The sequence below is a fragment of the Drosophila mauritiana genome, chromosome 2R (assembly GCF_004382145.1).
Source record: "Drosophila mauritiana strain mau12 chromosome 2R, ASM438214v1, whole genome shotgun sequence".
In the NCBI taxonomy this organism is placed as follows: Eukaryota; Metazoa; Arthropoda; class Insecta; order Diptera; family Drosophilidae; genus Drosophila; species Drosophila mauritiana.
The window spans coordinates 7004867-7030953 of record NC_046668.1 but is presented as its reverse complement, the minus strand read 5'-3'; the positions used below and the strand labels follow the sequence as shown (position 1 = coordinate 7030953).

At 43.3% G+C, this 26087-nt stretch overlaps 1 protein-coding gene across 2 annotated transcripts in view; it reads left to right on the top strand.

Annotated features, from left to right (window-relative positions):
• LOC117137093 (metabotropic glutamate receptor 2) overlaps positions 1–26087 on the top strand; it is a 46980-nt gene that overhangs the window by 8481 nt on the left and 12412 nt on the right. Inside the window, exons 2-4 of one of the 2 annotated variants that reach the window (XM_033298379.1) lie at positions 19752–20924; positions 23084–23226; positions 25417–25587. In XM_033298379.1, the coding sequence (XP_033154270.1) occupies positions 20021–20924; positions 23084–23226; positions 25417–25587 (1218 nt within the window). In that variant the 5' untranslated portion in view covers positions 19752–20020. The remainder of the gene's footprint in view (positions 1–19751; positions 20925–23083; positions 23227–25416; positions 25588–26087) is intronic. The other variant, XM_033298378.1, reaches the window with a different exon arrangement.

The following is a 26087-nucleotide window of genomic DNA, read 5'->3' as shown; positions in this document are numbered from 1 at the left end:
GCGTACAGCACACTAAAAGAAATGCATATTGAATGGCGGCTGCATGTTGCATCCATTCCGTCGCAGTTCATCTGCTCACAAAAATGTTATTCAGTGGTGTAACCAAAGTAGAGTCATTTTGGAATCGCGGGCTGAGATTTTTCGACAGTGCAACTCGCTGGAGTCCGGCTAAAAGGTTGCCAGTCTGAGTTTTAATATATTAAAGTTAGCTTAAAGTCCTATTTAGAAATATGCACACGTGAACTATGCAGCTGACGAGAAATTAAGCTGCCATATCAACGCGCCTTTGACAGGTGCGAATTAGCGGGGCGAAAGACAAAAGTTCTGCCGCAAACTTCAGTGATTAAATCCGATTTGACAGCGGTAGGCGGGAAAGGTGCAGGTGAACAAGTCAAAGGTAGTGCTTGGGGCCCGGGGTTGTGGGAAAAAAACTGCAGTCAGTTTCAGATAGTTGCGAATTCGGGTCGTGGTGTGGTTTCTGCTGTCACAACTTGTTAGCCAAGTGCTGCTAATTATGCAATTATTTTTTCGCATTTCCCCACCGACTTTTACGACTTTTTTACGACACTGCGCAACTTTTGCCAACTGTGCGAAAGTTTTTTTATGGCGCCGCGGACAAGTGGTCAGCGATTTAATTTTAATTGTATTTAGATAAGATTTAATGGCGTTTGTTCTGGAGCAGAGCGCAAGCAGAAAGTTAATCAACTCCCAGAGATTGTGATGCTAATTTGCCTGCAGTTCGCGTCCTCTTCTTCCTTTTTTTTACCACTAAAAAGTGAGTCATTGCGATGGCAAAGGACACTGCGTGCGGCTAGTACATACGTACATATGCTTGCGTATGATATATATTTCACGGTGCCTGCACAACAGTATGTGCCGTAAAATATTTAGTGCTTAGTCCTGTGGCCTCCACATGCGCATTTTCGGCGGTTCCACAGGATTACCGTGTGAGCAGCAGACAAAAATAAATAGAGAGCGCTAAGCATGCTCGAAAATGTCGAACAATAGACCGTGCCTTATGTACGCCCATGTGGGCACGTGTGTGTGCATGCGCCATATACCATGCCGTACTATACTCCTACAGCGACAAACAGCAATAATGATCTTTTTGTTACACATGGGCAATGGGCGGTGGGTGGTTGGTGTCTGGATGGGGGCGTGGCAGCGCAAACAAACATCGCACACGCACACACACTCTTGCTCGCAGGAGTGCAAATACCCACACATAGACACACGCACAGGCGGCCAGCATTTATTTTTGTTTGTCATGACTTTGCGCTTTTGCTGCGAACAGAATGGAGCGAAGGGGATGGAGAAAGTGGGCAGGAGAAAGCAGAGCGGAGAAAGTGGAAATGGGAAAGCGGAGGAAACGAGCGGCAGTACACGCCATTTTTCGGCGCTTTGTCTCTTTTCCTCCGCCGCTCTGTTTGCATTTGTTAGCATACAATTTGGCATCGGCACACACGGCGGATGGATTATTATTTTGTCGCTAGAGTCAACAACCAGATCGCAAGGGCTTTTGATGTAATCGTATGAGGGGAAATTGCCCAGTGGAAGTTGTTAACTACAGTGCACTTTTGTCTTTCCATTTCCCTGCAAGGGAAACCCTTAATTCCAAGTTCCTAAGGAAATTATTCATCTTATTTGGCAATTACTTTTATGGCAGTGGGCAGTGCAATTTCCTTTATGCATTTTAATCTAACTGCTTCGTGTGCAGCTACCCTTTGACTTGCGAACTAGCTTTCGGTAAGGCCACAAACGCTATAATTAATTTTGCCACAGCACGCTTGCAGAATTCAAGATTCGCGACAATTATTTAAGGCCATGGGCAACTGGAGTCCGCAAGCCCTGGCTGAAATATAAAATTATTTGCCGGCCATAAACAGGGCTTCATGGTCAGGCAAGGGCGCACACGCAGTAAGTAGGCAATGGATTTTTTCAATTTGCGTTACTCGCCAAGATGTTATGCAAGTCACGCTCCGATCCGCCCAGCAAACAAGCATATACATACATATGTGGGTGTAGCTATATGGAGGTACATACGTACATTCGAGTATACACGCGACGGGAAAGTGGGCAGCGGTAATTCACAATATCATGTGCTCAATGGGCTGTGAGGCTGGGGGAATCCCGCACCAGTCGCTGCTGTTGCTCTTTTGATTTATGCGACATTTCCACACATTTGCCTGCCATTAACATTTTGCTTCTTTGCCTGTCAGTCGTCGTCCTCGTCGTCCTTGTCGTTCCTGTCGCCAGTGTCCTTGTCCGATGTCTTTTGTGTGTCAGCAGTTCGCAGTTTCACGGCAGACATCATCCTGTTCTTGCCCAGATTGAAATTGATTGGGAACTCCCGGCAGATGCAGCGGGCATCTTTCCGGAGCAACCAACTTTGGCTGAGAGCAAACTTCTCTGCACGCAGCTTAAGAAATGACAGGAAGTCCTGTAACCACGAAGCGAACTACTGAAAACATGAGTTGTCTGCTCATGAAATTTTAATTTAAAACTGTTTCCGTAAACAAAAGCGAGAGAATGCAATTGAATACGCTGCTATTGAGCTAAATTCTATTATGTGGTTTCCATAGTTTCCAAAACGGGTGTAGTATTTTTCGGTCAGGTGGCCACGGGGCGTATGCCTAATGAAACACACACACACACCAGAGGAATTCCGTCCTAGCAGATATGAAGGTATCTGGCTGAACTCGAAAACTGATATATTGCTGAGCACAGGCATAAGTATAATATAACCAAAAGAGGTTACTTGGGCCCAATCTCCCATCCATATATGAAAATGTTGGCTGTTGCTGAGTGGCTGCCTAAGTGCCCGGCTGTCTGGACCCGTTTCGAGTGCTTCAGGCCCATCTCCTCATCCGAAACACATGTACGGGCCATATTTACGAGTAAACTACAAGAATAAGCAGCCGGCTCGGCGACCCAACTCCAGGCATAGAAAGTGGAGAAAGGAAAAGGCACTGGCACCCCAGGAAGGTGGCCCAGGTCGAAGCTCGCAGGATGGCACAAAGTGTGCGCCAGGGGGAATTGAAATTTATATTTACACAGCCCATAAATTTCTGGCTTTTCGGCTCGTCCGTTCTGCTGGGAGCTAGTGCTTAGGCTGCCAGTGTTGCCAAAGCTAACTATTTTCCTGCGATGTTCATAAATATGAGTTAAAAGCGAATAAATCCAACTAGGCGATGATATTATTAGGAACGAAGTTCATATATTGGAGGGAGTATCAAAAATCCCATGTGCTTCAAAATAATCTTTGGGTTCTTTGCTCATTTTCTAATAAATTATGAGATGTTTTTAAGGTCGCACAACTTAAATCGTAATAAGATTTACATTCTTTTTGTTGAAAAATTTTTATTTACACAATTTGATTAGATTTTTCTACAATATATACTTATCCATTTTTTTATCCCCCACCAATGCTCATAGCTCCTTGATGGACAACTCTGGGCACACATCCTGTTTGCGGAAGAGGGTGCGTTGGTGGGCGTGAGTGGCGATGTGGAGGGCTGTCATGTTGCACATCCCAACTTCTTGGCTAACCCACGCACGTCTGCCGGCGACAAGTTTTGGGCCGGGCCCTTGTACTCGGCTTGTGCGTGTCTGCGGCGAGTAATCAAATTAAAAGTTGGAGCAAGGAATTGCTTTTAAAGGCATTAGGCCGGCGTCAAGTCTTTAATGTTTCATGTGATCGTTAGCAGCGGACGGTGGCTGGCGAAAATCTTTTCAGCCTGCAATCCCCCTCAATTGACAGCTCCGCGAATGCGATGCTGGCATGCAATCAGCCATCTGCCAGAGTGCCAGAACTCAGGAACAGCAACTAGATAATAACTTAATTACAGCTTAGTGTGCCAGTGGGCCGTGCGGCTCCATATTCGGGCAATTACAATGGGCCAGGCTACACCTGGCGGGCCGGAAACATGTGTATTATCAAATGCCACTCATTAGGCGCCAGGCGCCCGTCGCTCCCCCTTGAGTGGTAATTTATCTCAAATGCTCTGCGGCCTACACGTGTACACAGACACTGCCCCTTCCGTACTCCACTCCACTCCACTCCGGTCCCGATGACAGGAGGCGGTGAACGTGGAGCGGCTGAGATGGCAAAAATAATTAAGCCACGCTATGCGTAAAGCATTAACATCGGAACTAGACAGCGGCAACCACATCCACGGCTACATGCTGGCAGATTGCTAGGGAACCAGTGATGGCGGCGTGACAACTGAAAACTTTTCGCTCTCTGAGGACTCTGAGGGAAAAAGTTTCCCAAGATAGTTGCCGTGTAAGTGCAGGAGGCTGCAGCGAAGGAAATTAAGTTTCAGTACTTTTCGAGTGTCGATTGAAGGCCCTGCGCATAAATGGCAGGTGGAACCAATTCGACATATTCCCTCATGGTGTGTCAAAAACACTTTGTTTCTAAGGCTTCAATAAATAAAGTTTATGGCACAATTACCGAAAGTTGGAGACCACTGGAAAAGCATTTTGGAAAAGTGTGCTTCTTAGGTCTTCGGACTTAAAAATACATTTTAGCATACCTTGAGGTAACTTTTATGGTGTATGGAAGACCTTGGCTTAAAAACTTATGTATTAGAGACTGAAGGGGAATGACTATCTGGCTGCTTGCGCTTCCATTCTCGTTATCCGCGCTATCAGGCAAACTCCGATCATCTCCAGAGCGTGTGGCTGTAACGATTTCCTCTCTCGGCCACTTTAATTGGCCCTCGAGAGCAACGGCGTCTGCTTGGCTTGCACTTTCGCCCGACGCCATTAGCCACGAAACTTAGCCGAGTGTCGACTAGTACTGTAGTACTGTAGTTGCCCACCCACCCATCCGCCCACCGTTTCGAGCCCTTTTCCACACGCATTTCATTTTTCCTACTAAGTAGGGCTTGGCTAAACGGCATTTATGGTCACGATTTCCCACGGCTGTATGTGTGTGTGTGCGATGATTTTGCATATTTAGGGACGTCTGCGCCGGCGCCTAATTGAATCTGCAAGGCACGGGCGGCCTGAGGTCCTGAGGAGGCTGTCAAGTGCGACAGAGTGGTAAATTAATTGGCTTTCGGGCGGAGAGCCAGCTTTGCTTGTTATTTTTAACTCTTTTCGCCAGCCACAAGTGCTCACAAGGTTAACCCCAACCGAGGCATGGCGGCTCGAAGTCGGCCAGCTGCATTTGTCAACCGCAAAACCAAATCTCTGGTGTATAATTGACTTTGGTCAGGTAATCTATAGCTGATAAGTCGATTCGCATGCTGGGAACTCGACAGATATATTAAGTAAGGTTCCAGCGACACATTGTGGAATATAAGTTGAGTGGCATCGATTTAAGCACTTGAGTATCCGATCTGAAAACTAATTTAATCAATCTAAAAATAAAATTGGGCTTTTTAAATTCCAGCTAACAGGTATTTTCATTAGCTGCAATGGTTATTTATTCAATGGAAACAAAAATGCGGCAATTAAAGACAGCGTTCATCGGAGGCCAAAATCGAAGTACAACAGAAACTCAATCCGGGAAGTTGAAACCCACTGCGATGTGGGAGGGCGCATGCTGCTGGGTCGTAATTAGGGCGATCAGAATCCATCAGAGCAGGAACTGAAATTTAAGGGCTTTATTCCCTTTGGCTTACTTTTACGGTTCCAGCTTTAATTAAAAGCAAATTCAGGCTCCACTGGACGAGCGCTGCGACCTTGGCGCTCCGCCCCCCAGAAACATCGTCCGTTATTGACAGCCGTGCGGCGTATTTAAGCCGTAAAGTACAATTTGGGACATGAACGTGGGGCCGGGAAACAACAAGAGGGCCGGAAACGTGTGACACATTTGACCCTTTTTTGCAGCTACCACTTGGCATAATCAAATTTACGCAGCTTGGACGCCCGTGCAGCTGTTGTGTCGAATGCTTTTCCGGTTTCCCCTTGACTTCCGTTTGTCTAACTCGCTGGCTGGGCTCTTGCCTATATTGGTAGCATATTAAAATGGGCTGTCAAATGGCTTGAAACTGCTGTCGTTTCCCATTTTCCAATTGTGCTTTGTTTGCCGTTTGCATTCCGGTAATTCTCGAAAGCCGAATATGTTTGAGACCCTGGCAGAAGTTTTGACAACTGAATATACACGCATTTATATTCGAAGCGAATGTGCGTTTTATATGGTTGTTGGCACGTTTTTGCGTTGATTTAATATTTTAAGGAATGAGAATTGACTTAATAATCAACAAGAAAATGTTAACATACACTAGATTTCAGATATGGCTAATTCAACACATAGGAGAGCTGCAGTGATATCGTTTATTTGTTTATGAATTTTCAATGACTAATTTTAAAAGAAAAACTCAGACGACGAGCATCTCTCTGAAATGTGAATCTCCGCTTTCGCAGCTGTTGTGTTTTTGGGTCGAATTCCCTTTTTGGAATGTTTTTGTGAACAATTGCCACTCTCTGCTCTTTGGCGACCCTTCGGCCAAGCAATTTAATGTGCTTAAGGAATTTTGACACAATTTCGGCAATAATATCGAAATCGGCGACCCTTTTCCGGGTGTCCTTTGAACCGCTCACGAAGCCAGCCCTCGGCGAGGTGAAAGGTCCTGTGCCTGCAGCTCCCAGCTTGCCAATTACACAAACTCTGGGCATTAAATGTGCTTAAAAACCGCTGAAGCCACCCGTCCCGCAGATCCATTGTCTAACCAGCTCTTGTGGTGCGGCTATTAACGTTTTCAGGCAACAACTACTTGCAGCTGGCAAAAATCGTGGGGATTTTACATCTTCGCGTCTTTTATTCAGCTGCCTGTTTATTTCTCCGTGTTTATCTGCCTCATCGTAAAAATAGAAATAAAAATAAAAATATTTATGCAGCGCTACGGGCTTTTTCGTGAGATTTTTTATGATCCCGTCCGACGAGCTATTAAAAGCCGAAAGCGGGGGAATACACACATATTTGAAAATTGGCCGCCAAACGAAAGGCGCGGGCTGGCTCAAGGACGAGCCCAGATTCGGAGCGCGTTTTCGGGGCCCAGGACCTTTTATTAATTCCAATACATTGAATTTTCCGTAGACAAAAAAGCGTGTTTAGCATGGCAAGCCGATTAGGGCTCGGGTCCGCCCAACTTTAAAGCCTTTAAAAGGCTTACCGTGCTGGCCAACGGAATGGCCTATAAATTTTACATTTAACGCGGCCCGAGGATGACTCCTTTCCAGGGAATCAGGACGGACAGCGAATTTGTCCGGCTCCAGATGCTGGCAGCTCGCTGCTCGCCAGGACATTTTTATTTATGAGCTGGCAAATTATGCGCCATCAGCGCGGGCAATTAGAAACTCAATTGCTGTGCCGGAGCCCAAAAACCTGCCGTCCCTTGCTTCGGTTGGCATTCAAAATGACTTGTCAGTCCTGGCTTAGCAAATAATTTTACATAGTTATTGGGTCCTTGCCAGAAAGTCGTTTCGTCAGAAGGGCTTATAACTTTAAGTGAGCCATCTTTCAGGATTAAAGCTGGACAAACTTTCTAGTCCGCAGTCTATGCGTCCGTATTTGACATATAAATTAATATAGATTAAGTACTTGGGTGATTTTGTGAAATAATATAAATCCGTTTTCTAGCTTGTTTTTAACTGTTATTAATAATTAATCTTCTAATCAAAGAACTAAAACTGACCATGCTATGAGTTGCAATTAAATGCTGGCCGATTATGCACTTATTTAATTGTATGTACTAATTAAACATGTTAACAGATGTCAAATAGCTTGTCACACATAGAAAAAAATGTCAAATGGTTTCTGTTTTTAAATTAGAATTGCCTTAGTTATATAATTAAAATATCCGGACTGAGTCAAATGCTTGAATTAAATCATTCGTGCTCAATTTATCATCCTTTAGGCCATATATCCTTGAGCAGGTTTGTTGTAAAGATTTATCGGCACTGTTTTAATGCTCTGACTTTACTGCCTTAAGCTATTTTAATGCCGGGTCCTGGCCAGAGTTCGAATCATTTCATCGCCCTGAAAACTAATTGCACATCAAAAACTTTGGATGGAAACTTGATAGAAACTTTCTGCCTGAGCTACAAAACCCTTTTACGATGTACTAAACTCAACGCTCTCCAAGGTCGCTGGTCAGCAGCAATGGCACGGGCTTCTCATAAAAGTCGAAAATCAAAATGGCATTTTTCGACACCATCAAAATGGCATTTCGGTGCACCGAGATGGCTGGCATTCTAGCCCGGAATTTCGGAAAAACCGCAAATCCGCATGTGAGCCATGGCTGTGCAGTTAACTCATTAAAAACGGCCAAAAAACAAGGGCCGGCGATGGGGCGTATGCGTAACATTGTTGGCGCTTTTATTAGACCTCCTCGTGCTGACAGCCCGTTCTTGTCCTGGCCAACAACTTCCACATAATCAAAAGCGGTTTAGCTGCTTTCGAAAGATAAGCGTAGCTCATTGTGGCCCGTCGCCGCTTTTCCGGCTTTTCCGCAGTCTCCTGCGAGGTCTTGGATGGGTTGACTGTGTGACATCCTGACTGTTTGTCATAATAATAAAATTGCCAATTTGTTTTATGGGCGACAAGTTAAGCTTGCCTTTCCTTTGCTTTGATGTTGATTTTTATATTATGATGTCGGAGAGCCCATCCCCATGCCCCATCCCTGTTTCATATGGGGCCACATCCCGATCGAAATTCCCCTCAGAATTCAGTCAGCTTGTTTGCTTGCTGTTTCGGACCTGGGCAACAGACACGTGCTTGTTGATACAAATATAGTAGTAGCATATAGCGATTGTCTGCTGTAGATTGAAACTGAAGTGGGAGCTCTGTGTTTAAATCGTCATGCGCCAATACGTAGTTCGTTAAATATTTAAAAGGGCTACAGCCTCTTTGGGCTGAAATGTAAAAGAGGACGGATGTTTTGATCGAAAAATGTCCATCAAAATAACTCAAAGGGAATTCGTTCGACTTGCCATAAAATACCGAAGGAATTAACTGCATCCTGCAAGTTGGAGCTGCAATCTCCCAAAGCAATAAATCATAATCTGCCACAGGCCATGGCCAAAAAGGCAGAAACTGTGCAAACTACAAACTACTATATGATTTACGACACTTTAAAAACAAGCTGGAAAACGGCCGAGAAACTGAGTTTAACTTTCGTTTTGTTATGAGTTTTAGCACCAGTCACATTCTCATTTAATTCAAATGGAATAAAACACGTTTGGATTATTTTCTGTGATGGAACTTCGCTTTAAGTACTTTACTTTTTAAATTATGAAAAAAATAAACTTAAACAAACTTTATATTTTTTCCCAGCTTTTATATGTGTAAAAGCATTTAAAAAAATGCTGTGTATTGTTAATGGTCATTTGTTTTTGCCCTGAATAATTCAAATAGTTACACATCCTTAAAATAGCGTTCAAATGGGTTCATACAAAAATCATTGCTCAAAATGGGTTTTTTTGCATTCGACCTTGCGTTTTTATCGAAATGTGTTCTATATTAAAAGTTAATTTGTAATATGTAGGGAAAAATGCATTTCAAGCTTAAAAAAAATATATTCACCAATACATAGCATAAGTGTCATGAATAGCTTCACTTTAGTTTGGCTTTAAACTGACAGAATAGTTGGCGTAGAACGGATAGACGGATGGCTGCATCGTCTCGGCTGCTAATACTGATCAAGAATATATATAAGTATATATATGGTAGTAAGCACTACACTAGGGATATTAATAAACCCTCTGTATAGGCAGGCAACCATTTGTATGGTATTTTTTCCTAGAAAAGAGGCCTTTGTCGAAACATATGAAATCTATAAAAATATTTGCTCTATGCTTTTTTTTGCAGCAACTTTAGTTTGACTTGTTATTGTTTTGTTTTGCATTTCTTACATTTTATAATTGTATTCATCAGCCGCATATTCTTTGAATTTCTAGCGTAAATAAAAGTTTGTCCGCTTCACTGGCTGGCCGATGCAAATTAACGCCATTGTTTTGAATATTTCTTTTTCCATTGTTTTTGTCTGGCTTTGCGGGCGCACAATTTGAATTATTGATTGCCGAAAGTTTCCTTTTTTCGTCCCCGCGAAACGTCCAAATTCGTGTGACACCCATCAGGCAGCCACGCCTACAACACACCTCCGCTCCGAAAAGAATTGCTTTTTAGCCAATTTGAATACACTTGCTCTTGTTTCTTATTTTTCATATACACACTGTGCTGCTGCTGGAAATTGTTTTCCCCAAAGCCTTTGTCTTTTGAGCTTTCGCCCCTGTGGCCGTCGAGGCTTCTCTGTACACTTGGCTTCCGGCTGTTATCAGCCATCGACACTTGGGACTCACTCATTTGGGCTGCAGGATGTGTCGTCCTTGCCTGCTCCTTCGCCTTCGTCTTGGCCTCCGTGGGCGCGGCGTTAATGTAATTTGGATGCCAACAAATATTGCCGACGCTTTTTGTTTGAACTCCGGCTGACTGGCTCAGTGGCTGGCCGTGGGCCATGCCACGCCCCCTGCCCTGCTCCTTCGCCAGGGGTGTTGACTTTATTGAACCATTTTTTCCATCGAACCTGATTGACTCGTGGGCCATGTTTCCCCTTCCCCTTGCCCCTTCAGCCCGTATTTTCTTTGCTTCCTGGCTTTTATTTCGCTTGCCGCAAATTTGCTTTGGGTTCGCCTTAGACACTTAAACTCAACCGCAGCGTCAGTCGTGCATGCCCTTTCCCTTTCGGTTCTGCTCGCCGATATCAGTCAATTTCAAATGTCAATAAAATGGAAATTTTATAATTTTACTCCACCGCCAGCGGTGGGGCGCCAATCTCCTGCACTTTCGCACTCTCCTGCGACGCCTCGAACTTAATGAGATTTTATTTATTGACTGTTGATAACAGGAGAGCGTTCCTGCGCGGGAATCGCAGGAAATCGTAGGGATTCGGAGGAAAAGCCTCATCTAGGAGGCTTCTCATGCGGTTTTGAGTGCCTTATGAAGCCTATTTTATGGCTGCTTTAGTGGCTGAATTTGGTGTTAGCGTAAACGCCGCTCGCAGTGGCGCATACAAATTTATCTTTTATCGACATCAATCTTAATGGTGCAGCATTGCTAATCCTGCTCAGTCGAAAGATTATGATTCAGCTTTATTAGTGAAAACCCACACACAGCCAAGGAAATGCGTGCTCTAGCAACCTACTTTAAAGGTGATTATTTTCGAGTGTGGACTCTTGAATTGAAATCATTTATCTTCCAGCTCTTTGGATTTATGTTTATGTTTATGTATGTGTACACTTTTGAATAATTTTCTTTTTAAAACGAAGCCCCCTCTGCACGAATCGATTCGGAGACCGAATATCTCTGCTAGCCCAAACTTACCAAATGTTTGATGGATTGATATTTATGCGTCTGCTTTTTTTATTTCCCTCGGCTCGACGTATCCTTTCCCAGGCAAATATTATGCCAATTTTTGGCTCTTGGCCGGGAACTCATAAAAATAAAAGAGGCAGGACGTGGCACGCACGAGCTGCCACTTTGAAGTTTCAATTTTCGGTATTTTATATTAATTCTGTCTATGGTTTTCTGAATTACTCCAAATGCGATGGCTTCACGTGTGTGTTTTCCTTGGCACTTACCACGCTCGGATGGCTTACTTCGTCTCTGGCCGTTTTAGTTTTTATTTTCCGGTAATGTGGCGCATAAATGTGGCAAGGCACGTCTGAATCGCTCCCCTTTTGCATATCCGCGCACATTTGCACGTAACTTGTAATGACAGCCCACAAATGCGCAAATGAGTTTTAATTAAAAAGCCGGAAAAATAAAGAAAACATCAACATTGCACTTTTACCCCGTGTGCATGCTGAATAATTGAAGCCCCCGCAGAAGCAGAGGATCGATTTAATGCTGTGGGCGGCGCGTTAAACATTTAAAGCCGCTTAACTTCGGCGCATTCTTAAATATTGTTTCGTGATAATTGAAAAGCATTCAGATTCGGAGATGGGCCCCAAAAACAACAATATATCGTTGAAAAAGGAGAGCAACGTGTTGTATTTACAAGTAATTGTATCGCAAAGACTGCATATTAACATTAAATATAAAAATGTTTTTCCACTTGTTGGCCCTTTTGCATTTCAACGCGAATCAAAATGTTTCATTTAAATTTTACATAAAAAAGTGAGTGGCAGCAGCACCTGGCGTATTTTACTTAATTGTGCGACACCCCCACAAAGTGTTTTTCAGCATTGGACTGCCAACAGGGCGCATGGGGGATTATTAAGTTTTTGCCCGCGGAGCTTTTTGCTGGCCAAAGTAAACACAGCTGCCGCCAGCGATGTTTTCACAAACGAAAAAGTTATATCAATTTTCTACTCAGCTCAAGATGTCCTCTGTGCGCTTTAAAATTGGGAGGTATTTCAATTAAATAGTGATAATCAAGCTGGAGTGTAAAAATTGTCTTGTTTGCTTTAGAATATAGTAATCCCTATTTTCTCGAAAATGTTAAATGCAAATTTTGTATTGAGTGAATTTTTGCAATTGCTGTTTATGTCGCCTTAGCTTTTATGGCACAATCCGAAATACGGACTTTAAACACATTTTCAAGCGTTTTCCCCCGGCACTCAACTGAAATTCACACTTTATAGCCGGGACATGAAAAGTTACACATACGCCACGTAAGCCGGCAGTAAAGTTAATTTTATTTTACACGCACAATCATAAAAAGTGCATTGGCAACTCAAGTGTCTTGTCAGACGCCTTCGAAATCCGAAAACTCCAAATTGAGAATTATTTACGAGTTGCCACGAGTCGAAAATCGTCCGACGGCGTTAAAAAGTCAAATTATATGCATATCGTAAAAAGTACGACTCTTACGTGTGTTCAAATTATATTTTGTACAACCAATTCGTTTCATTTCGTTTACAGGCATAATATTTTCTGTGTTAGCACCTATCCACCTAATTTGACGTCATTTCATGTAGCCAGTAAAAGTGCTCGTTCAGCCATTTTTCCCTGGTCACTCGGGTACTGGAATATTCATGAAAGGCCCAAGTTCCATGAGTTCACAACTTAGCAAAAGTTCTGTGGCCCGTAGTCATAACATCCAGCCAAAGTCCAGGCTTGGCATAATGCAATGTATTATCTAGGCTTACTTTAATTGCAGCTTGGCCTAAAGCCACGCCCCCGGGCTCAGTGGGCGTTGGTCCCCTGTGGCCAGTGAACTCCATAAAATATTGTTAACACCATGTGCAATTTTCAATTTGCATTTCTGCAGCTTTTTGCACAGGACGCTCCTCCTCCATCCTGTTGCATGTCGAGAGCTCCTAAATTCTCAATTTGTTTTGTGATTTATGGGCCGATGGGGGGCGGGGGCATGGGAGTGCATGCTTAGCTCCGCAAGTCGTGTAAATGATTATCCGTGGGCCAAATTGCAGTTTCCCTAATCGGAACTTAGCTTGCGGCATAAATTAAGACTGCGCGCAATTTGGTTTTTACCATCCTGCCAGCTTGGCCAACTTCTATTATACTCTTTTTGGGGTTTCGGCCATAAAAACGCCATAAGCTGTCACTAGCAGCTAAAAAGCGGAAGGGCCATAAAGCAATTGCGACTGCCCTTTTTGTTTCAAGTACATTGTTTATATCGTTTATGGTTTGAAATAAGTAAAATTTAAATATTCATGCAAATAATGAGTGCAGTAAGCTGGTAACTTTTGAACTAATGTATCTACCCTATATTGCAGTTCCGGAGCAGCACTTTACAGCTCTGCCATCATTAATAATATTTTACGCATATGCATATTTTTTTAAGCATATGCAATTTAAACATATATTAATTGAATTTAACTTACATGTTTTATGGCTGTTGCTTAAGTTTCGATAAGCTGAAAGCCTCTGGTATAGAACACATTTCCTTTTTTTCCTGAATAAATGTCATAAAGTGTTGATTCGCCCGGCAGCACGGAACTTCATAAATACCCACATTGGATAGGCAAATAAATTTGAGCCCGGCTGAGTGCATTCCAGCGTATTGTGCCCCATGTCAGCATTCGATTTCCGAACCAATATAGTGTCAGATTGCCCTCGCCAGCTGGCTGCTGCTGCTTTCCGCTGGCTGCCACTGGTGGCAGTTTGCTGATATTGACTGTTAGCCAGCAGCAAGCACACACAAACTTATTTGCGCTCGCTGAGTTGCCATAAGGATCTCGGTCCTGCCAAGTGGCAAGCAAACATGGTGTGGATTATTTACAGCGCCGTGCACAGCCATTTGCGAAAACGATGTCCTGTGCGCCGCACTTCCCGCCGCTTCCAATCCGGGGGAAATTAAGGGAGAAGTGTGAACCTCTCCGATAAGCGGAGGAATTCCGAGGACTATCATGCTTATGACATGGAATTGTGCAAACCAGATCGAGTAGCTGCACCCGAACAGCAGACTCCTCTGCTCCTCAGCGTCTGCCACTCGAATCTGTGATTTTCCATGACTTACAGGTGTTGAAGGTGGCAAGGTGCATAATTTAATGGAAAATTTACTCTGAGCAAAGGGTACTATATTCAATAGTCAACTATGTTGCAATTTACACCAAACTCTGAAATTCCTTTAAATAAATTATACAAACAAACCGTATCTTTAAGTGGAAAAATGGATAACTTAGTGTATGTGAACTAACCATAACCATAAATAATTGGTCTAAATAGTTTTTGTGTACATTTACGCGAATTCTATGCATTATGAACATACTTTATGCTTTACGGATCAGAAAGGAAAGTCCATTGGCCGTTTGTCGTAAGCGCACAGCGGAATTCAATTAGCCAAATTACCAAAAGCTGGCCAGTCTTCAAATCGAATTTTATAGGAGCTAAGCCCACCGAGTATGCTATGCATAATGGGCTAGTGGTTGTTTCATCGGCCAGCGCGATTATAATCCACCAGCAGTATCCGCATCCGTATCCGTAAGCAAGACCATGGGCGTGGCACTTGGCCAAAGTGCCAGGTGAGCGGACAAAGTGCGCTTGAACATGCCGAAGGATTTTGGGGAGGGGGGAATGGACGAAGGGAATTCGAGGAGATGGGTCCAAAATTAATTATGAAAATTTTCACTTTACGGCCGCTTGCTGCCACCACGTTGACTTAGTTAGTGTAATGCGTGTATTTGTCGAGCTGAATTTAATTACTGCTGAATAGAAAGCATTCTCGCATTTCCATTGAGCTTGGTTCGATGGACCCAGGGAAATATCATACGCAAGACAATAGACAATACACGTGGTGATTGGTGGTGCTTCACTGGCAGCAAACTATTCATTTTCAGCAGGTTCCTGTTTGATTTGGCTCTCTTTGCTGGCCGGCATGCCATTTGATTAAGCTCAAGGTTTGAGGTTTTCCTGCCACTGCCACATGTGGAAGAAAACAATTTGCTGCTAAATTGCTACATGGCGCTGCCTGTTGATTTCCTGTCATCCGTTCCCTAAACGATTGTGAGTGGAAGTGGGTGTGCGGTGGTAGTGTGTGTGGCAGGATAATTGCATTTTTATATGAGACTTCCGCTACATTTCACTTAATGGCTCCGTTTGATTTCCGGCTCTTTTGTGCCACTATTTGATTTTTGCCGCCTTAAAGGCGTGTGGTTGCTTTCCATCGTCCTTCTATTAAGTGGCATTTGTCGATATCGCTGAATTGAATGCATTGTTTCAATAGTGCGCGAATCCTTTGTGCTTATTTAATAGGCATTTATTACAAAAAGCTTTTCCCACACATAAGAGCATCAAATTGTTATGTTATTGTTGATGACGATTAATTCAATTAATTTGTTGGTTTACCGGCCATAACTTTATTAAAACACAAGTTGGGTGCTCAACATTAACATGGAATTTAATATGCCATCGCCTGCAAATAAGCCAAGTTCTGTAGCATATATCTCCATTACGGTCATCCAACTAACTATTTCAGTACCGACCCCGTTTCGGGCCAAGGAATGGGGCCATCTAGGTAGGCCCCAGGCGCGGAGGGTTCGTCCTGGCAAATACATAAAAATACTGACTGGCGAATAACAATAAAACCTAGGAAATTATTGATTGATGATTGATATTGAGCCCGGCAAATGGGCATGGAAATTGCTTACCAATGCGCAGAAGGCCACGTGTAAGGACTTCCATTTGGCGGGCCAGAGGACTGAACTAAGCAAATATGAATAGACTAAATGGAGGGCACGTCATGCATGCCGAGGACCCACTAATATCAAAACAAATATGCTCAGCCCACGCAGGCAAAGTTTTATGCCAAATACTTTAAGGCAAACTTTATTAGCTCCCAAATACCTGAGATTTCGCCCGGATTGAGCGGAAAAAGGGAAAACCGAGCAGCCTGCAACCCGAAGGCCCAGGGCCAATGGAACTCTAGACAAAGCTCCATCTGGACCGGAGTAAGAGGCAAGGGGCAGCTGTGCCTACACTAGAGAAATGTAATTGATTTCATGTGTTTGACGCGCTTTTGCCCCGGGGACCTCTTATAATCCCAACTAAGCACGCAGACAAACAGAGCCGAAATTAAAGGGAAGTCCTGGCAAGAACATTGAACCGTTTGACAATGCGGGGAAGTGGTAGACTGGGTGATGGAAGATTTTCCTTAAATTTATTATTAGCCCATAAAGAAAACTCAGAGCTCTGTGTAGCCCTTGTACGCCCACGCATACCAAATATCTTAGTTCACGCTCTTTGGAACGCATTGGGTTGCCAGAAACTGGAACCTCGCCATCCATACATTGTTTGTTTGTGTGTACCACTGAATGCCGTGTGCTGGGAATATGAAATGGGCGAGCGGAAATCATCTGATTGATCATTCACCGCAGACATGGCCAATGTCATAACTCTGGGCCACCCGAATCTTATTGCCCGTAATACATTTGCGCGGTAATAAAATTAAAAAATGTATTCACACAACTGTCACAAATTCGCAGGAGCGTAGGCGAGACGTATCTGCACATGGAATTTGAAATGTCGTGATTACCAGCTACCTGATCCCTCGTCGCAGGGGAGGCTGCCAACTTTCTGTGTTCCTGCCATGTCAACGAAATTTATCACAGACTCACATTTGTAACTGGCAAAGGACGAGGAGATGTTAGGCATTTGCATGTCTCGCCCCGCCGAATTATTCATATTTTGGGTGCGAGCGGCGTACTTCTGGGGCCGCCATGTGTTACTATTAATTCTGTGTTCCTGCCGGCAAATTGAAGGCGACGCCTGAACCTGATCCTGGGCCAGGACATTAGCTGCAGCCCAAGAGGCTCAGGTGTGTGACAGGTGATTGAATGTTACTTGATGTGAAATTTTCTTTATTGTTTCGCCCACGAGTTTATGCAAATGCCGCACTTCGTCGGCATTTTGAAAACGACAGCAAATGAGATGTGAAATTAGAGTGGGTGGGCCATAAATCACCTCGCACTGACACTAGAAAGTTAACAAAATCAAGAGCACAAGGCAATCTACTTCGCAGCCAGAGCAACCAATAAGTGGTTTCTGAATAAGAATACACAAACTAAAAGAAACAATTCCCTAATGAGTGCGCTCGTTATTTTGCGATTTACACAACTGAAGCATTTCCTTTGATATATTAAGAAAACCTACTCTTGAACATGCACATTGCACATTGAAGAGCACAAGGGCTTTTTAACACTGAGTAGTGCTGGAAAATTAAATGTCAAAGCAAAAGAAGGACTGAAGTATCGAAAGGACGACTTAATTTATGCCAGAGTAATGTACACGACACTCCAAGTGCCAGATTTACATGAAAACTCATCAGAGTCCTTCACTTTATGAAACTGTAAATCGTATCGACGAAATCAATTTGCACAACAGACCGATTGAACGAATGAACGAATGGAAAAGCCAACAAAAGGATATCGTCTGCGGCTCTTAAAGTCTGGCCGGGATTACATAAAAACGTTTCGGTGACAGAGAAAAGCAAAATTTAACGAAAATTCAAATCAGCGAAAAGGGACACGGCGAACGAACAAAATGCTCAATCAAATCAAAGTCGCCATACAAAATGCAAAATAAGACAATGACAAAGCGGAGTGGGTGTTCAGCTGAGTTGGCCCAGACTGAGATGGGTTCGGATGGGTTTTCCAGGGTGTTCTAGGGTTTCTGGGGATTGGGCAGGGATCGCTCCTCGTAATGCTCGCCATGAACATTGTCCAACAAAACACGTTGAGACAAGTGTCACTGACAGCTGGAGGCAGTGCTCGTTATGCAAAAAAAATCTCGAGAAATGGCCAAGAATGGGAAATTACGTGCCGTCCCTCCACTGAAATCGAAGTAAACCGAAAATGCCGAAAAAATCCTTTAAAAATTATTTACATAAAGTTTAGTATGTGCAATCCAAGAGATCAGAGTACAAATAAGAAATTCTCGGAAAGTTAACTCAACTCTTGGTCGGTACTCTTAAAGGAAGTTAGGAAGTTATGGCTTTACTCTGTATAACCAAGCTCATCCGATAATAGAATCAAAAAAATTATTGGTAAATGTGAGTACTCCTTAAAAGGATTTATTCAGCATTACATTGATGAAAACCGCTGTGTTATTAACTTTGACAGCTTAGTCGTTCTACGGACTTTACTAAGGGCGAAGTTGAGATTGTCCTAATTACGACTTTGTACCATCACATTAATCGCTGATAGCCGTCGCTGAGAAAACATCTACACGGACAAGTCGATGGGCCCGGAGTCACAGGATAAGCCATTGTCGGATGAGAAGATACTCTGACGGAGCAGCGACAGATGTAATCAAAATAAATTACGAGCGTGTAAGCAGCCTCCAGTGTCTATTACGCACAATAAAAAGGGAAAGCACCATTTGTTTAACGCAATCTCATTATTCGATGCGTCCTGGAACCCGGAGGCGCAGATGCTGCAGCCGGCGTGGTTGGCGTGGTTGGCGTGGTTGGCGGCACCCCGACAATTGACAAACTTGGAGCCGTTCAACCACCCATCCAACCGTATAACCAGCCACCCACCAACCCACCCACTGACCCACAGACCCACAGACCCCGGTGTCATTCCGGGTTACCTTGATAATGCCGCTGATTACACTGATGATAAGTAATTTTGTAAACTCCAACTGCAGGCCTTGTCTAAAGTGGCGTTAACGCGTTTGTTGATTAGTGGGGCGGGTGAGGTAGACGAAAGATGGGCGGCAAGGACGGGTGACCGGCAGGGGGGGCTGGAAGCACTGAGAAGCTCATTACGATCCCAACAATTTGATTAATTACCGTTGGCAACCCTCCGGCAAGACCGTCTTTTCGCTTCTTTTTCCACTGCCCGTGGCAAAGGATTCCTTGCATTTCGCCCGTATTTTCCTCGTCTTGTGGCGGCGCGCACAATTTTATGCAAATTTAATTTACCTCAGGGCAATCATTTTTATGGGCAGATGCCCATGGGCCACGCCCACTTTAGCCCCATACTCGTGGTAGGTTGACAGTTATAAGCTTGGGGTCTGAAAACCTTTTGGGGGTTTGGTTGAAATGGAGGTATTTCTGTTAATATTGCGGGGTGACCACGTCGTCAAATTTAAACTTTTAACGAACTTATGGACAATTTGCAATGAACATAAGTATAAATAAAAGAACTGAAATAAATATTTGTTAAGATCATTTAAAAATAAACTGCACGAGTATATTAATCTATCAATGAAATATTTCCGCTTTTATTTGCTGTGACATTTAAGCCTGCAAATTATTTAAATAAAATGTTAACATAAACGGTATGAAAACAATAATATTGTAAACTTGAATAATTTGACCCGTTATCGCTAGTTGAAAATATTTATTGGTATATCTGAATAAATTCAAAATCAATACAGCTGCAAATGCAGCCACGGCCAAAATGCAAAAGCGGAAAAAAACCCATAAATTGTGAGAAATCAACAAGCACAAAGCCCAAAATGCGTCGCACATATCGCCAAAAGCAATTGAACTGTGAGCTAATCCAAAGCATATCCAACCCAAATCCGCGCATATACAAATAAAGCGCGATTCGCGCGAATTTAGAATATATCAAGCTAAAAACCGAAGCCAAGGCCAATATGAAAACAGTCTGTGACGAGAGCAAATGGTCCGTGCAAATTTGCTTGCTGCTGCTCCTGGTCGTCCTGTCCACCTGTCACATCCTGCAGACCGAAAGCCAGGTGGTCGGCGACATCGAACAGGCGGACGACGGGCTGGCGTCCAGTCATCGTCGCAGTCGCAGTCACAGTGCCAGTCACCGAGCTCACGTTGGCAATGGCAATCATCGTGGCTGTGAGCACCTCCATAATCGTCAGCATCGCGGCAAAAGTCACGCCCGGAAGCACAGACAGAGCCATTACGAGATGCTCGAGCTGGAGCAGCGGCAGCAGCAGATGGGCAAGCACTGGCGTCAGTGGATGAGCCACCTGCAGTCGCCGGATTATGCCAACGATGACCCATCGCCTGATGGCAAGCGCCCATCGCCGGCTAATGCAGACCTTACCTACGACCACTTCGAGCTGGAGGACTACCAGCGATATGCTAATATTGACCTGGCATCGCCGCGCTCCGGTCGCCATCGCGGTCGCCACCTGCCCCTGAACAACATGAACCTAATGCTGCCGCTCAGCTCGGCGGATGGAAGTGGCAAGTACCTGAGATCCCTGCCGGACTCGGTGAGCTTCCAGAACGATCGCTTGTACGCCACCCAGCCGCAGAGGCACTGGCCCGTCAAGCGGGAGGCCATCGTGGAGGGCGACGTCATTCTGGGCGGCCTGATGATGGTACACTCGCGCGAGGACAGCATCACCTGCGGGCCCATCATGCCGCAGGGTGGCATCCAGGCCCTGGAGGCCATGCTGTTCACGATCGACAGGATTAACCGGGAGCAGCTCCTGCCGAACATCACGCTGGGTGCCCATATCCTCGACGACTGCGATAAGGACTCGTATGGCCTTGAAATGGCCGTAGATTTTATCAAAGGTAAGCAGTAACTGTGAGTGAGCAGTGGCAAAGCACAAGTAAAGGTAAAATCAAGAATAGTGACTGTCGAATATTGAATATCCTTTACTGTGCTAGGGAGCAAGGGTTTATTGAAAAGAAAAATAAAAAGCAAATCCACATTTCCCTAAATATTTAATATAAATCATAATTTTCCTCCATGAAGAATTGATAACAAGGTTTTATTACAGCTTAAATTTCAAAAGTAAACTGAAGCACGGTATTAAAACATTTGATTACCGATAATTACGTTTCACAATTTATTTTTAAAGTTTTCACAACCTTTAAAAGTTTATTTTATTTACCTTCAAATTATTAGAGACCAATCGCAAGGGTGATTATGTTTTGCTTAAACGTGGAATTGTTGAGGTGCATCTTGGCGTACACATTGCTCATACGCCACGTGAAACAGCCTCGGCTTATTTTCGCATTTATATGCAAATTATGCATACCTCTGGTTGTGAAACTTGTGTGGATTTCATTGTGAGTAAAAGTTGTTTCAATTGCAGTTGCATTACAGCGGTTGTTGTGTTGTGAAAGCCACGGGTGGAAACTGTTTGCAAATTTATTCAGGCAAATGATAAACTGAATTAGGGAGCGGTATCTCTGGGGCTTGTGTAATCCAAACGCTCGGCTCGGTGTAAGTGGTTGCTCAATTCTCGTACAACGAATCAACATCCCCCAGATATAAATTTCATTAATAAACTAAATTAATAAATAAATTATGGGATTTCCGGGCGTAGGAAGGGAACTCCCTCGCCAACTAATATGCATAATTCCCTTAAGACAAAACGGCTGGGCATGAGATTGCCTTGCGCAAGGACATCGAGGGAAGATCAAGGACACACAAAATGCCGCTTATTACTTTTATCGGGCCGAACAAAGAGCTGCACACATTCAGTGCGCGCACACAACACAAACACATACAACACACTCACACACACACACACATAGTGAGCAGTCAGCCAACGATCCATAATCAATTGGGCACAGAGCCAGCATCCTTGTCATCGTCCCAGAACACTTTCTAATCTCCATAATTTCATTATTTATGTGCGCGGCAAGGATTTATTTGAGCGACGTGCTGTGCTCCTCTCTATCTCTTTCGCTCCGTGCATTCCCGTCTCTGTCTTTGTTGCGGCTGACGTATGAAAAATATAATTTTCCAAGTCACTGAATTATATTGACAGGATTAGGCAGGCCGTAAACTATGACGATGCCCCACTGTGCCCGCACACACACTCCACATTCCAACACCGCGCTCCGAAATCGTGTGTATTTGGTTAATAATAATCTAGTTGGGCATCGATTGTATGGCCAAAATGAAGCCAATATCCGTGGCGGAGTGTTAATTAATTTGCACTTAAGCGCAGCTGCTGGGAGCACTTGATAGTAGTGGGCATGCGGTTCTCTTGGGATGTTGGCTTACTATAGTTTAGCGTTAAGGCGTTAACTTGTGGCCTTCAAAGTTCTTAATTGCGGCATTTTGCATAAAAGTTTAGAGTTTGAAAGAAAGTTTCTATGGAAAAAATAGGTGCGTATATAACTATAACAAGAAAAGGAGTTATATATTTGAACATTAATTATAAAAAACTGTAAGAACACTTTATGATTAAGACAACAATTATTGATCAATCTACTTTCGAGTCTTGTTGTTAAAACTGGTATAATCAAATACAACTAAGGTGCATTTATTTCCATTTAACTTTCGATTGGCAGTTGTATAATAATGATTCCGACCCAACCTGGACCGACTTAAAACCTATTTTGGGAAAGTTTTATGCAGACTAGTTTATGTTGAAACGTAAAAATATCTAAAAGCGTGCAATTTTGTATTTATATTTTTGTATTTTGTAGAGAAAAGTTGTGAGAGCCATATTTTTGCACACATGAGCATTTTAATCAGTTTTGTATACATTAGTTCTAACTAACTCTTCACCAACAGAATAAAATGAAATTAAATTGGTCCGATGTCGGTGGCCAAACAAAATAAAGGCGCATTGAGTTGTGCCATGTTGCAGGTGGAAAAACTAGCTGCAATATAAATGCTTTTGAATAATGCGAATTTCGGGGGAAAATCTCTCTTACCAGCACAATATAAACAAAACTGCTCAACTATTCCTCGATATTTACATTTTCAGGGTCCATCAGCAACATAGATGACGCGGAGTATCACTGCAACAAGACGCAGGTGCGCAAGGTCATCTCGGGGGTGGTGGGTGCCGCCTCCTCGGTCACATCCATACAAGTTGCCAATTTATTGCGGTTATTCCGAATTCCCCAGGTGAGTTTCCATTGTGTGATCACTAACTGTGCGACTCAGTGCGTGCGAAGTCCAAAGGTCATGGCACAAAAGGGCAGTCCTTTTTGTTTTTAGTTCAGATTTTGCTTTATGCTCGCAGCTACATGTATATGTGCTAGTTTGGCCAAAAAAAGTTTCTCCTATTTCGTAATTAAAATTTCCAGAAGCCACATGGTAACTTTTGTAATGGCTGGCAGGTCTTTCGGTTGGCTTTGCCGATTCCTAAGTGTCTGCACGTGCCACTAAATTAGTCGAGTCCCGCAGGCCAACTAGAGGAACAAAGTGCAGCAGTTGCAAGGAAGTGTTCAGCTGGGGTGCTCTCAGCAATCATAACAATTAATGTAATTATTTTACTCTATGTTCAATTTATCATTGATATACGATTCCAAAATGCTGATTCTTAGCTGCTAAAGAAGTGACTTACTTATAAATATCCTACCAAAACCAATAACAAACTGGACAGATCGACTATCAGATACCCGTCACTTGCACTACCGTTTAAAAAGCTTGTATCTCGCATTGCTCGTATTTCAACTGCAAGCGACATTGCAGTTTTTTGGGTGTTCTTCATGTGGTGACTAGAGCGTGAAAAACGCCACAAACTAATATCCATTTCTGATTCAGGAAGGAATATAACATTTTCCGAGTGCCGGCATGAATCACGTGCTGGAAGTTGAAGGAGATTGAGTGCCCGGTTCGGCTGCTCCGGCTACGTGAGCTGGAGCCAAAAGTCAACAACGCGACAATAACTAAGTAGCCAACTGCCACCGCCTGACTGCCAGATCCCTTCTCGATATATATAGTATGTGCTCAGTACTACTTGGATGCCATTAAACGCACACGAAGTGCCAGTCGAAGGAGCAGCAGCCGTTCCATGCAGGCCCAGCTATCGTCCCGAAAGGACCTCATAAATCAGCAATAAACATTTGATTGCATTTGGTTTGCACGCGTGGATTCTGCGCTGGCTTCGCATAAACAGCACTTTCGAACAAATTTTGTGTGTTCTGCAATTCAAATTTCTGGTCGATAGCGACTTAGTGAGTTTCGTTTAGGCTTAGCGGAAATTGGCAGCAATGCAAAATGTTCGCAAGGACACAATTCGAATGACAATGCAGTTAAAAATTCCGCACATGCAATATTTTATGGCTTATCGTATTTGGATAACAGTGTTTTAAATGCTTGAACAATACTTTGCTGTCTTTTCGGTTTAAAGTAACATTTTTGCCGTCAGAAGTGGCTGTATTAAATTAAATGGTTATTCAAACATTTCATTTTATCTATCTTGAAAAAAGTACGAAAGGACTCGTATATATATAATATATATATATATATAATATATTGTTTTTTGTATGGACTGACAAGTTTTTCACCATTATTCGTACTTGAATAAAAGTAAATATTTGCATCTCTAGTGAGTCAATTATCAAAAGTCAACAAAGCCAGAGCTACACAATAATTTTGCTATAATTCGATGCTTTAAACGCTCATGAAAATCTAAACTACTTCTGATTAAATGAAACTTAGAATGCCGTAAACCATAGGTAAATTAGTCACAGAAATAAAGTCTGGTATGAGTTGCAATGCCTGTCTTGCCATAAGCGTTTGACAAGTAATCAAGCACTTACGCAGAAACTGTTGACTAATGGTAATGACACTTAATTAGAAGCCAAGTGGTTCATTAAACACTTGCAGTTGACTTGCCACGCCATGGACGATTTGCCCCAGGATGCACCTAGTGCCTGGCCCAAGTGCTTGTGGGCGGATCCTCCTCTAACCGAACGGTTTATGTGTGCGTGAAATTGGTTTCCCGGCTTGGGTCAGGTCACCACAGTTGGCCTTTTGCTGCAGTTGCCACAGCTTTGGGTTTCGCAAGGTAATGCCAGCTGATGTTTTCTTCGACAGCAGCATTGTTTGTGGTTTTTGGGAAACAGCTTAAGCGGGAAAATATGAGCGAAAAACTGGGAAGGAGCTTACGAAAGGTTCTGCAGAAGCGATAGCCCAGAACGAGTGCGAAAAAATATGAAAATTAAATGGCGAACCTTAAAGTGAAAGGGGTTCTTACATAAAATAGCACACTTGCCACTTTGTGCCACCCAAGCAATAGCAATAGTTGGAAACTAAAATGTTATCCCATCATATTGTAACCCGCCTCCCCACATTTTTTCCATCCAGGTGTCGTACTTCTCCACCAGCCCCGAGCTGAGCAACAAACAGCGGTTCGAGTACTTCTCCCGCACTATTCCCTCGGATCACTACCAGGTGAAGGCCATGGTGGAGATAGTGAAGCGGATGGGATGGAGCTACGTCTCGATTATCTACGAGGAGAGCAATTACGGAATCAAGGTGAGTGTTTATGTATGGAACTTTGATTAAAATGGAAGAAAGGAGTGCGTCTATGGTGGAGAAATGGGTTTAAAGAATGTGAATTCTATGTTTTAAAAGAGCTCGTTAAAATTCAAATTTAATGTATGCTGCTTCATTTTACTTTGTTGGATAACTATGTGTAGGTAGTGTAAAATCTATATGAACAGAGATCCCTAAGAAGGTGACATTTTGGATAACCTTTAAACATTGAAAAGTGTTCAATAAGTTTCAGGCACTCAATTTTCCCCTTTTTAAATAACTACATTCCACCTTTTTAATTTTACCTAATAGGGCAAGTCATTTAACTAGTAATCCTTAAACGGTGGCTCCTCAAAATAATGCCAAGTGCCGTTTAAACTCGTTAGCAGCACTCCATTATCATATGTTTATATCCTCAGTCGCGTGCAGTGTAAACGATATACATTTTAAGTGAACGCCTTGTATCCTTGTACCTGCGTCAACATTTTACCCATCCCACC